Source organism: Oncorhynchus nerka, linkage group LG14 (assembly GCF_034236695.1).
Source record: "Oncorhynchus nerka isolate Pitt River linkage group LG14, Oner_Uvic_2.0, whole genome shotgun sequence".
Classification (NCBI taxonomy): Eukaryota; Metazoa; Chordata; class Actinopteri; order Salmoniformes; family Salmonidae; genus Oncorhynchus; species Oncorhynchus nerka.
The window spans coordinates 51,202,474-51,216,306 of record NC_088409.1 but is presented as its reverse complement, the minus strand read 5'-3'; the positions used below and the strand labels follow the sequence as shown (position 1 = coordinate 51,216,306).

Genomic DNA, 13,833 nt, shown 5'->3' with positions numbered 1-13,833 from the left:
TATTAAACAAAACATATACATTTAAGGTATATTAACTAGTGAAACAAACAGTTCAGTATGATCTTCAAGGGCACCACCTATGGACTACCCGGACACAAGGGAGTGTCGGAATTTCCGGTGACGTCACCGCGTCTCAATATCCATAATGGGTCTGCAGCTGTCTGGAGAGCAACAATAACAAGAGAAGCTCAGCGATAAAACGAGTTATTGTCTCGTCTCTGACACCTTTGCTAGCCCCAACTTTACATCATTCTGTCACCAACACCCTCGGTGAATTAACTCTGGCCTCCGCTTCCTCCGACTCGGAAACCGGCGGAGCGTCGCCGCTACCGCGAAAGAAATACCGAGCTTCGGTGGCGGAGGGAGCAGGGGGGCTTGGGGCTGCAATTGGGTCAGCGGCCCTGTCTACAGTTGTGGGGATTTTAACTTTTCCCAATTCACCCGTTGCTCCTATCATTCGATTCAATCCGCACAGTGTAGCCCACATCAACATTAATAACATGCAAGCCAACGGGGCAGGGCAGGGTCAAGATTCGGAGCTGTCCTGCCTAAACAACAGTGCGCAAAACGGAGAGTCGTCCTCCGCCGGGGAAGCTCACACTAACGTTAATGGACTATCCACAACAAACAATGGGAACTCTGTCAGTAACAACGACGGTATCCCAGCCCCAGCAGCATCCAACAACACCGTGTCTTCGGATGCAAACTCCGTGAAAAAGAAGAAACGTCTTTCTCAGTCAGAGGAAGATGTCATTAGACTTATAGGGCAACATTTACACGATTTAGGACTTAAGTAAGTAACGTTAGCTAACGTTCGCTCCCTAGCTAGCTGTCAGCTGATGCTAAATCATGTTCTTCATAATAAACGCGAATAAAGCAAGTCATCATGTTGACAGCGACTAGTTCGGTGAGATAAACAGAGGGGCTTTGTAGAGGTAAATGGAATACAGCACGGGTCCTTTAGAAAATTGATGAAGGGAGAAAGATGGCCCATTATTACACAATTTAGCTAGTTTTGGTAGGAAGCTAGTTTACTTTGGGGTCCAGAAATGGGACTTCATGAAATGACAAGAACATGCAGTTTTCTCGTTAAGTAGCCTAAAGAAACAACACTTCCCTAATCATCAGCCATATGCATACTTATATATGTTTTAAGTGTAATTAAAAATATGCTCATAATGACATTACTCTTGGGAGTTGCCAAGACCATGGGAACTGGAAAATCTAGTCCAGAATGCTTTGAGAATGTTTGGTTACTCGATAGTATTTGCATGTCAATCAAGCCACAAGGTCACGTGAAATCGATCTGTTTTCTTTAAAGAAATTAGAAAATTGAACGGTCATAACATTTGCCTCCAATGTTAAAGATATGTCTACATATTTGATACAGCACAAGTCGAATTGTTTAGGATTTTGGCAAGCCATTGATAAAGATACAATGATCAGGCATTGTGATGTTGTACTTGACCAAGTAATAAGTTAGTAAACATGATTCAAATTAATTATTACTTTTTTTATAACTTGGTCAGGGCTCTGACAAAATAAGAAATTTAACAAATATTTTAGTGTTGAATATCTGTACATAAAATAATGGTATTTGCAAATACTTTGTATTTCTCCTTTGCAAGTGCTCACCCTCCCCCTCTCATCTACAGTCAGACAGTGGACCTGTTGATGCAGGAGTCTGGCTGCAGACTGGAGCATCCCTCTGCCACGAAGTTCCGCAACCATGTGGTGGAAGGAGAGTGGGACAAGGTGATGAAACCATTTGAGATGTTTTTATTTTTAATCATCTAACCTTAGAGGTACACAACACATCTATTCTACTTGTTGACTTATTTTATACATTTCTCTCAAACTTTTTAAACAATTTTGCTTATTAAGTTGAAATGTACAGTAGTTAGAAAACCGAAAATAACCTGTGTCTATTTTTTTGGTTTGAATATAGGCTGAAAGTGACCTGAATGAGCTAAAAGCATTGATGCATTCTCCAAGTGCTATTGTGGTAAGCCCAACAGTGCTACAGTTAGTGCTGAGTGATTGGTGCATTTTGAGGTCCATTTTGGTTTTGATTATATATAAAAATTAAATTAAAAAACACTTTTCAATTCTTGTTTTTTAACATTAAATGCACTATGCATTATCTGGGTTGAATGCTGTAACACAGAATAAAACAATTAATTACTGCTTATCACTTATTAACCATAATCTATACACATTTAATAAAATATTTCAGTTGTTTTGTATGTTACATTTGTTTTAGGCCTATTTGATTGCTATTATTTCATTCCACATCATCTCATCTCTATAGAGCTGATGCTTATGCTGTCTAACAAAATCACTATTTTAGTAGTTCTTCACAGTAAATAAGGCATACTTTTATTACTGCTACCATCTATCAATCTTAGATTATGTATTTTCAGGTAGCGATACCACACAAAGCAACTGCTCTCTATCCCTATTGATTGTGTGTTCTTCTGTCTCTTGATTATGGTCATTGTAGGTAATTACCATGTTTTCTACACCAAACTATGTAGAATATTGGCCTGTTGGAAACTAACTGCTACATTGCGCAGTTCAGGATTGATCTGATTTATCTCTAGAGAAATTGCACTCATAGAAAAAAAAACGGAATAAAATGGAATTCAAATAATTGAACTGAAATCGGTCAATTAGTTGTTTAAAAAGCCAAAAATAACCCACATTTCGGTTAGTCACTCAGCACTAGCTACAGTAGAATGCGGACAAAACATTGACAACTATTGCTTATCAGAGTAAAATAGTAGGATGTGTAGGCTACATTTTCTTCATAGACAACCATTTTGATATGTTTTAAGATGCATATGCTTAACTCATAATGCACTCATATTTTCCTCCCCTGTCTGTCTTATTTTCTCCTCTATAGCGGATGAAGTTCCTGCTCCTGCAGCAGAAGTACCTGGAGTGTCTGGAGGATGCCAAGGTCCTGGAGGCGCTGCAGGTCCTGAGAGCTGAGCTCACTCCCCTCAAGTACAACACAGAGCGCATCCACATCCTGAGCGGGTAGCTACCTCTGATCAACAGTCCTAATGCCCTACCACACCCTAAAGAAATGGCCTAGATCACAGAGATATAGCTAAGCCTCTTTTGAAATTGAAACCGCTGTCACTTGTAGTACCTTTTAAAACTAATTTTATCCACGTCCATTGCAATGTGACAACTAACTATTCCATCAGTGAGGAGTGTTTGTGTTGGAATATAGCCAAATCCTCATTCCGTATGGTCGATGGTATGGATTTGTTAAAGACACATTTTTTGCTCCTCATTGAATTTTAGCTGATTTTGAGTTAGACAGGGAATCCCATTATTCTAGCTGACTGTCTCCGTGGTGCTGGGGGTGAGTCCTGCAGGGCAGCCTAATACCGATGTCATCTATTTCCAAGGTACCTGATGTGCAGCCATGCAGAGGACCTGAGAGCAAAGGCAGAGTGGGAGGGCAAAGGCACTGCCTCCCGCACTAAACTCCTGGACAAGTTACAAAGTGAGTGCCATCTTACACGCACACATACACACACACGCACATCTCACACACACACGCACATCTCACACATACCACATCCTCCCATTCAGCCTTCCCCCCGGTTTTAAGATGAGTGCACCTTTATTATCAAATTTATTCCTCTTGTTGGGTTCTGAGAATATGAAATATACTTATTCATGTCACTGAGGGAGAGAGGGAACTGTATAACGTTTACATTCTGTCTGGATATGTTATTGTTAGCCATCAGGGATCCTATGGGAGGAGAAAAGACACAGTCTGGAACGAGTCAACATGACAGCCGTGAGTTGGGAAGGAGTGAGCACTTTGGGGCAGAGGTCAGGTCAGATGAATTGAGGAAGAACAGGTATCACTAAGGTTCTGTCTAGCAACCGCGATGCATTGGCTGTTCAGATGTGTAGGAGGAGACTCAGCGTAGGAGAAGGGTTAAATATCAGTGCTTGTGTGAAAATGTTTGGTTTGAGCTTTATTAAGCGTCCGTGAGTTTTAATAGGTTCATTCAGAACCTAACACTCTCCAGATTAGAAAGGGAATTCATGGTCTTTAAATACATATTTTGTTCTTCTTCTTTTCCAAGTGACATTTTAAGAATAGACTTTCTTTTAAACAATGTATCTCTCTCCCTCTCTCTTTGTTCCCCTCATTCCTATCTTATCACACTGTGCCTCATTCTCTCCCTTCTCCTGTCTGCAGCGTACCTGCCTCCCTCTGTGATGCTGCCTCCGCGCCGGCTGCAGACCCTGCTGAGGCAGGCTGTGGAGCTGCAGAGAGAGCGTTGCCTCTACCACAACACCAAACTGGACAGTGGCCTGGACTCTGTGTCCCTCCTCTTGGACCACGCCTGCAGCCGGTAAGGCTCTGTCTATATTTGTCTGTCCTTTCTGTGTTCATTCCATTAATTTGGCCGTCAAAATTGCCTTGCCTTGGACCGTAGCTGTAGCTGTAATGGTCTTAATTCCCAGTAATAGTTTGTTTTGCTTCTATTATGGTTATGTCACAAGATTGTTTGTATAGATTAGAGGTCGACCGATTAATAGGAATGGCCGATTAATTAGGGCCGATTTCAAGTTTTCATAACAATCAGAAATCGGTATTTTTGGGCGCCGATTTCCGATTATAAAAAAAATAAAATAATAATAATAATATTTTTTGTTTTTATACCTTTTATTTAACTAGGCAAGTCAGTTAAGAACACATTCTTATTTTCAATGACTGCCTAGGAACTGTGGGTTAACTGCCTTGTTCAGGGGCAGAACGACAGATTTTCACCTTGTCAGCTCAGGGGTTCCAATCTTGCAACCGCACAGTTAACTAGTCCAACGCTCTAACCATTGCACTCCACGAGTAGCCTGCCTGTTACGCGAACGCAGTAGAAGCCAAGGTAAATTGCTAGCTAGCATTAAACTTATCTTATAAAAAACAATCAATCATAATCACTAGTTATAACTACTGATCCAGTTTAGCAGGCAATATTAACCATTAAAAAAAAAAAATACAGAACGGTTCCGTATTTCACTGAAATAATAAACGTTTTGTTTTCGAAATGATAGTTTCCGGATTTGATCATATTAATGACCAAAGGCTCGTATTTCTGTGTGTTATTATGTTATAATTAAGTCTGATTTGATAGAGCGGTCTGACTGAGCAGCAGCAGGCCTGTAATCATTCATTCAAACAGCACTTTTGTGTGTTTTGCCAGCAGCTCTTCACAAGCACAGCGCTGTTTATGACTTCAAGCCTATCAGCCTAATGGCTGGTGTAACCAATGTGAAATGGCTAGCTAGTTAGCTGGGTGTGTGCTAATACTGTTTCAAACGTCACTCGCTTTTAGATTTGGAGTAGTTATTCCCCTTGCGCTGTAAGGGCCGCGGCTTTTGTGGAGCGATGGGTAACGATGCTTCGAGTGTGGCTGTTGATGTGTTCCTGGTTTGAGACCAGGTAGGGGCGAGGAGGGGGACGGAAGCTATACTGTTACACTGGCAATACTATAGTGCCTATAAGAAAATCCAATAGTCAAAGGTATATGAAATACAAATGGTATAGAGAGAAATAGTCCTATAAATACTATATTAACTACAACCTAAAAACTCTTACCTTGGGAATATTGAAGTCTCATGTTAAAAGGAACCACCAACTTTCATATGTTCTCATGTTCTGAGCAAGGAACTTAAACGTTAGCTTTTTTACATGGCACATATTACTTTCTTCTCCAACACTTTGTTTTTGCATTATTTAAACCAAATTGAACATGTTTCATTATTTATTTAAGGCTAAATTGATTTTATTGATGTTTTATGTTAAGTTAAAATAAGTGTTAATTCAGTCTTGTTGTAATTGTCCTTATTACAAATAAAACAAATATTAAAAAATCGTCAGATTAATCCGTATCGGCTTTTTTGGGGGGGGGGTCATCCAATAATCGGTATCGGCGTTGAAAAATCATAATCGGTCAAACTCTAGTATAGATCATATGTATTCACGCGACATTGACTAATGTTCGTTTTCTGACGGTCACATTTTCTAACTGGATAGGAAATTAAGTGATTCCTTTAAACCAATGCTAAAACCTTTGTCATTATCTGCCCTGGTTTAAAAATATATAAATTAGGTACCCACACTAGCTGGGTAGAACGTTCAGGGTGATAAGGTCTATTCCTGGAATTAACAAAACCTTATTCTCTCCTATATGCCCTCTCTCCCTGACATCTGAGTGTTGTTATCTACAGGAAACAGTTTCCTTGCTACACCCAGCAGATCCTCACCGAACACTGCAATGAAGTGTGGTTCTGCAAGTTCTCCAATGACGGCACCAAACTGGCCACGGGATCCAAAGACACCACAGTCATCGTGTGGCATGTCAACACAGTAGGAACCTTTCTCATTACAGATGAACCATTATCATGCTGATAAGTGTATCAGGTTTTAGTAAACAGCATATAAGAGAGGGGGGGTTCAAAGGGGTGGCGGGGGCAGGAAGATGTGAACTTTGGGGGAAATTATTAGCTGAGGTAATAACTGTGCTGCTGATTGACAGGAGAGTCACCAGTTGAAGCTGATAAAGACTCTAGAGGGCCACGCCTACGGTGTCTCATACCTGGCCTGGAGCCCTGATGACACTTACTTGATTGCCTGTGGCCCCGATGACTGCTCAGAGCTGTGGCTGTGGAACGTACAGGTAATGTTGGATTTACTTTTTATCCAGAAAGCTTGCTGTTGGAAAGATCAAAAGTCCTCTACAAAGTTCTATTCGTCAATGATTGTGTTGTGTGTAAATTAGAGATGACTTCCACATCTTACTCTCACCAGGATGAAAATGGTATTTTTTATTGTCATGTTATTACTAGGCATTAAAAAAGTTTAAAGGTTTTAAAAAAAGTCCTCCCTGCTCACTCACCCATGTCTCTTGTCATTGGCCAGACGGGTGAGTTGCGGACAAAAATGAGCCAATCACACGAGGACAGTCTGACCAGTGTGGCTTGGAATCCAGACGGCAAACGCTTTGTCACCGGAGGCCAGAGGGGCCAATTCTACCAGTGTGTAAGTGTCTTCCATCAGGGTGTAACTTGTCTGTCTCCGCATAAGGGCAGATTGAGCTATTGTGTGTGTTGGGACTAATCAGTCCATTTAGGTTGATATAACCTTATCCCCAGGATCTGGATGGTAACCTGCTGGACTCGTGGGAAGGAGTAAGGGTTCAATGCCTGTGGTGCCTGGGTGACGCTCGGACCGTCCTAGCATCAGACACACACCAGCGTATCCGTGGTTACAACTTTGAGGACCTTACGGACAGAAACATGTGAGTTAGTCCCATCCATTGTCATATCTAATCATTGTTTCTATATGCACGAGGCCCATCCTGTGCTTATGCAAGTTCTGTGTTTGTGCTGCATTTCCACAGAGTCCAGGAGGACCATCCAATCATGTCTTTCACAGTTTCAAAGAACGGGAGGTTAGCTCTGCTGAATGTGGCTACTCAGGTGAGAGATTTGGCTTTTCTTTGGGGGGGGGGGGGGGGGGGGTTGGTCAGGTTTATGTCGAGCTGTCTGAGAGTGCACCGGTCAATATTCTGCCTGTCTGTAGGGTGTGCACCTGTGGGACCTACATGACCGGGTGCTGGTGAGGAAGTATCAGGGTGTGACACAGGGCTTCTACACCATCCACTCCTGCTTTGGAGGACACAACGAAGACTTCATCGCCAGTGGGAGTGAGGGTAAGGCCACGTCCTCTTCTAGTCGATGTGTCCAAATTATGCTTTGACATTACTTTCAGTATTCTTTGTAAACCTGTCAGTATAACCACACTAACTCACTCACACATCAGGGCTGTTTATTAGCTCATGCAACAGAAAACGTTTTCAAACAGTTTGCAAAGGAAAAAGGCCAGGTAGTCCCTCCCTGTTTGTCTGTTTTCTTCCATTTGTTGCCTAATGAACATGACCCAGGAAAAGGTAGAGGTGAATGTTTAACACTCACATGGTCTGGTTTATACTGTGTGTCCTCCATCTACAGATCACAAAGTGTACATCTGGCACAGGCGCAGTGAGCTGCCCATCGCAGAGTTGACAGGTCATTCACGTACAGTGAACTGTGTGAGCTGGAATCCTGTAGTGCCCGGTCTCCTGGCCAGCGCCTCAGACGACGGCACTGTCCGAATCTGGGGGCCCGCCCCTTTCCTTGATGTCCAGGACGCTGAGGGGCTAAACGGTACAGATTTATTTGACTGGTCATCATACTTTAACTAGTGGCCTAGAGCCCTCTTTATATCTGCCATATGTTTTGGGGTTCAGTGTATATTATTACCATAGTCTCTACACTGTAATTATGAGATAAAGTGATGTAAAATACAATTTGAAAGGTTTTTAAGTCTATTGTGTAGGGGTGGACCAAGAAGTTAAGGTAATATACATGCAAGTGCTCTTCTATAATTAACTCTACATAGGGCATTGTTGGGAGATTTGGAAAGCCATAATCAATCAACAATATAATTGTACTTTGGGTAAAAATGTGTATCTTTAACATACAATCTGTAGATCCTATAGGATTAGACAGGTTCAGAATTTATGTGAAACGGCACAGTTGAAAAATATATGGCACATGGAAATCATACGAGGGCAGTTTACGGCGATAGGTGGGATGGTCTGAGAGTAGCTGAGGGGTGGTTTTAAAAGCTCATGTTCTATAATAGTTATGAATGACAACGTAATGTATAAATAAGTACTATTCTATATAGATGTAATGTATATAAAAATATCAAATTATTTTATTATTGCTATGTAACTATTGTAAAGAAAATCAAAAGTGGCATCTATGTAAAACGTGTGTAGACTACATGTAAACAAGAAAATAAAAGACTGTAAGAACAATGTTTATTTTTGTCATCCGAAGAAGGGGCTGGGCAAAAATAAATGTTCAAAAAATAAACAATAAATGAAAATGCTGTTCTGTTTCTCTCTCCCTGAAAGAATGTTGTAGCATGGACAGCTGATGGTGACCTTGGAGCAGAAGACACTACTTCTCGAATCCAGGAGAAAAACACTAAACTCTAACGAATGAAGCAGAGAAACTATTGCGTTTTGACAGCTGCTTTCTGAAGGTTTGGCTCTGGGGCTGTGCTCCAGTGGCAGGTGATAACGTCACACACACGGAGATTTCAGACAAATCACTTAAATTAACTGATTACCAAGCAGGCACCTTGACTGACCTCCCACCTCTTCTTACCTGTGTGGCTCACAGTGTCTGATGTCTGTTGCCCCTCCTGTGTTCAGCCAGGCCCCATCCTCTTTCGTCTTGGAGCTAACCCCAGGTCTGCCACCTTTCACCTGCCTCGTCGAGAGTTTATTATTTATTATTGATAGTATTATTTATTGTCATGATTAGTACGTTGATATATGAAGAGAGGGCTGTAGTGGTGGAGAGTGGTATGGGTATATACAGTGCTGTGAAAAAGTATTTGCCCCTTTTTAATTCTCTACTTTTGCATATTTTTGATACTAAATGTTATCAGATCTTCAACCAAAACCGAATATTAGATAAAGGGAACCTGAGTGAACAAATAACACAACAATGACACACTTATTTCATAAACAAAGTTATGTAACACCCAATTCCCCTGTGTGAAAAAGTAATTGCACCCTTACACTCAGTAACTGGTTGTGCCATCTTTAGCTACAATGACTCGAACCAAACGCTTCCTGTAGTTGTTGATCAGTCTCTCATGTCGCTGTGGAGGAATTTTGGCCCACTCTTCCATGCAGAACTGCTTTAACGCAGCGACATTGTAGGTTTTCCAGCATGAACTGCATGTATCAAGTCCTGCCACAACATCTCAATTGGGATTAGGTCTGGACTTTGACTAGGCCATTCCAAAACTTAAAATGTGTTGCTTTTTAGCCATTTTCATGTAGACTTGATTGTGTGTTTTGGATCATGTCTTGCTGCATGACTCGGCTGCGTTTCAGCTTCAGCTCACGGACGGATAGCCTGACATTCTCCTGTAGAATTCTCTGATACAGAGCAGAATTCATGTTTTGTTCTATTAAGGCAAGTCACCCAGATCCTGAGGCAGCAAAGCATCCCCAAACTATCACACTACCACCATCATACTTAAGGTTTTTATTGTGGAATGCAGTGTTTGGTTTTTGCCAGGCGTAATGGTACACATCTCATTATAAAAGTTATACTTTTGAATCATCTGTCCATAGAACATTCTTCCAAGAGTCTTAATGGAAGTGCATGTGCATTTTGGCAAACTTGAGTCTTTGTGAATAAGGGTCCCATTATGTCTAACGAAAACAAAACACTGCATTCCACAGTAAAAAACTCATAGCAACGGTCAAGCATGGTGCTGGTAGTGGGATTGTTTGGGGATGCTTTGCTGCCTTAGGAGCTGGACGACTTGCCTTAATAGAAGGAACCATGAATTCTGCTCTGTATCAGATAATTCTACAGGAGAATATCAGGCCATCAGTCTGTGAGCTGAAGCGCAGCTGAGGGGTGGTGACCTGTCAACTCTGCGATGGGCTGGGTCATGCAGCAAGACAATGATCCAAAACACCCAATTAAGTCTACATGAAAATGGTTCAAAAGTAACAAATGTTATGTTTTGGAATGGATTAGTCAAAGTCCAGACCTAATCCCAATTGAGATGTTGTGGCAGGACTTGACAAAAGCAGTTCATGCTTGAAAATCCCAAAATATCGCTAAAGCAGTTCTGCATGCAAGAGTGGGTGAAAATTCCTCCACAGCGATGTGAGACACTGATCAACAACTAGAGGAAGCATTTGGTTGCAGTCATTGCAGCTAAAGTTGGCACAACCAGTTATGGAGTGTAAGGGGGGGCAATTAGTTTTTCACACAGGGTAATAGGGTGTTGCATAACTTTGTTAATATTTTTTTTATAAATTCGGGTTCCCTTTATCTAATATTTGGTTTTGATTGAAGATCTGATAACATTCAGTATCAAAAATATGCCAAAATCAGGAAGGGGGCAAATACTTTTCACGGCACTGTATATCTATGATGTTCTTCCAACAGGAAAGTGATTTTTATTGGTTTATTTATTGCCTCTAATAAACCTCTCAACGTATAAGAGATTGGGGTTTTCACACACTGAAAATAATGACGTATTTTATTTCACCTCAAACTTTTAGCTATTTTTAAATGACAGGACTTACAGGCATTTTAACTGAATCGGATATAAAAGTGAATCTTGGAGATGCTTGTATAGTTATGATGATTACGTTTGTTTAGTGTTTTTTAACACAGTTAAATACCCTTTTAAATTGGATGTAGCTTTGTTTCCCCAAAGGATGGGATGGTGAGATTGATGTGCATGTTGCTTAGGCCTCACTGCTGCCAGAAGAAACCATTTTGACCACCTGTGGTTCAGCTAAATAGCATTTGATTATATGGTGGCTATGCTCTTACTCTTCAGAGTCCATGCTAGACCTAGTGAAGCACGTGCTGAGGCTAACTTTCTAATGGGAATGTTTAGGAGGTTATAAACTGAGCAAAAAAAGAAACGTCTCACTGTTAACTGCGCTTATTTTCAGCAAACTTAACATGTGTAAATATATGTATGAACATAACAAGATTCAACAACTGAGACATAAACTGAACAAGTTCCACAGACATGTGACTAACAGAAATGGAATAATGTGTCCCTGATCAAAGGGGGGGTCAAAAGTAGCAGTCAGTATCTGGTGTGGCTAGCAGCTGCATTAAGTACTACAGTCCATCTCCTCATGGACTGCACCAGATTTGCCAGTTCTTGCTGTGAGATGGTACCCCACTCTTCCACCAAGGCACCTGCAAGTTCCCGGACATTTCTGGGGAGAATGGCCCTAGCCCTCACCCTCCGATCCAACAGGTCCCAGACGTGCTCAATGGGATTGAGATCCGGCCTCTTCACTGGCCATGGCAAACACTGACATTCCTGTCTTGCAGGAAATCACGCACAGAACGAGCAGTATGGCATTGACATGCTGGAGGGTCATGTCAGGATGAGCCTGCAGGAAGGGTACCACATGAGGGAGGAGGATGTCTTCCCTATAACGCACAGCGTTGATTGCCTGCAATGACAACAAGCTCAGTCCGATGATGCTGTGACACACCGCCCCAGACCATGACGGACCCTCCACCTCCAAATCGATCCCACTCCAGAGTACAGGCCTCAGTGTAACACTCATTCCTTCGACGATAAATGCGAGTCCGACCATCACACCTGGTGAGACAAAACAGCGAATCGTCAGTGAAGAGCACTTTTTGCCAGTCCAGCGTCGGTGGGTTTGTGCCCATAGGTGATGTTGTTGCCGGTGATGTAAGGCAGGTCCTCACCAGACAACAGGCCTACAAGCCCTCAGTCCAGCCTCTCTCAGCCTATTGCGGACAGTCTGAGCACTGATAGAGGGATTGTGCATAGAGGGATTGTGCATTTCTGGTGTAACTCGGGCAGTTGTTGTTGCCATCCTGTTCCTGTCCCGCAGGTGTGATGTTCGGATGTACCGACCCTGTGCAGGTGTTGTTACACGTGGTCTGCCACTGCGAGGACGATCAACTGTCCGACCTGCCTCCCTGTAGTGCTGACTTAGGCATCTCACAGTACGGACATTGCAATTCATTGCTCTGCCCACATCTGGAGTCCTCATGCCTCCTTGCAGCATGCCTAAGGCACGTTCACGCAGATAAGCTTGGGCATCTTTCTTTTGGTGTTTTTCAGAGTCAGTGGAAAGGCCTCTTTAGTGTCCTAACTGTGACCTTAATTGCCTACTGTCAGTGTCTTAATGACTGTTCCACAGGTGCATGTTCATTAATTGTTTATGGTTCATTGAACAAGCATGGGAAACAGTGTTTAAACCCTTTACAATGAAGATGTGTGAAGTTATTTTGATTTTTACGAATTCTCTTTGAAAGACCGGGTCCTGAAAAAGGGACGTTTCTTTTTTTGCTGAGTTTAGTTGTGGAGTGGTTAGGTGGTGAAGGAATTGCTTAAACTTGCTGTTTGAACTGGGTTGTATCACCCTTAACATCAACGGGGTTAACTGGGTTTTCCTTGACTTTGATCTCATTTATGTGTCCTCCATTTCCCTCTCCTATCCCTCACCTTTATCGCTTACATTTTTGGTGTAACCACTTTTTTTCTCTAGCTGTGGTGAAATTAGCATTTATTTGCTGCTTTGTTTTTCCTTTTCCTGATTTATGTATTCAATACAGGCTGACATAAGCAAGTTTTTTCAAAGACATTTTATCTGTTTATGGCTTTTGTTTTTTTCTCATTTCCCCTGTACTATCATTGGCCTCTTCAACCATGTATTTTTCCACGTACAAATTGTTCCTGTTGGACAGTCAAGCAAAATAAGCTTTTCTGATGTGCTATATATCTGTATATGTTAATGGGATGTATAATGAGAGTGTAAGAACAGCGTATAGGCTAAGCATTTTTCTGTGACACAGATCTCCCCTGCATCAGGCGAGCGCCTGCCCACAGGTCATTACAGCCACCACCAGCTTGTTCTATTACAGAAGACCGATAGATATAAAAATATGTATACACACCTCAGTACAGATCAAACAATCACAGATGTGTTCTAGGTTCAGTTTATGCAAGTTGTTCTTGAGACATACCTTATTTCCTTGCTGTAAACGCTTGGCGAGGTGAGAAGCCATTATTAGATTTGTTAGCAGCTAGGTTCGGAAGAATCCGTTTTGCATTTAAGTGATTGTACTGTTATGTAATGTTATGTATGCATATTTTCAATAAAGCATTCAGGGTTTTAAGACCATGAGTGATGGCTTTAA

At 41.7% G+C, this 13,833-nt stretch overlaps 1 protein-coding gene across 2 annotated transcripts; it reads left to right on the top strand.

Annotated features, from left to right (window-relative positions):
- The first annotated feature begins 111 nt into the window (after positions 1-111).
- Positions 112-13,760, top strand: LOC115141417 (WD repeat-containing protein 26-like). Of its 2 annotated transcripts, none has more exons than XM_029680251.2 (14): positions 112-793; positions 1,656-1,755; positions 1,949-2,005; positions 2,906-3,042; positions 3,423-3,520; positions 4,232-4,388; positions 6,265-6,403; positions 6,573-6,713; positions 6,956-7,075; positions 7,189-7,334; positions 7,437-7,515; positions 7,619-7,748; positions 8,047-8,241; positions 9,010-13,760. In XM_029680251.2, the coding sequence occupies exons 1-14, from the start codon at positions 501-503 to the stop codon at positions 9,081-9,083; spliced, it is 1,866 nt and encodes a 621-aa protein (XP_029536111.1). In that variant the 5' UTR covers positions 112-500; the 3' UTR covers positions 9,084-13,760. The 2 variants fall into 2 exon arrangements, with proteins under 2 accessions (XP_029536111.1, XP_029536112.1); XM_029680252.2 differs by having other exon boundaries at positions 9,000-13,760.
- The last annotated feature ends 73 nt before the right edge of the window (positions 13,761-13,833 follow it).

Bases quoted from the DNA above. Each gene is read 5' to 3' on its own strand.
- LOC115141417 (XM_029680251.2), top strand. From the start codon at position 501: ATGCAAGCCAACGGGGCAGGGCAGGGTCAAGATTCGGAGCTGTCCTGC. The intron at 7,076-7,188 runs GTAAGTGTCTTC...CCTTATCCCCAG, and splicing joins GGGGCCAATTCTACCAGTGT to GATCTGGATGGTAACCTGCT. The intron at 7,749-8,046 runs GTAAGGCCACGT...CTCCATCTACAG, and splicing joins CATCGCCAGTGGGAGTGAGG to ATCACAAAGTGTACATCTGG.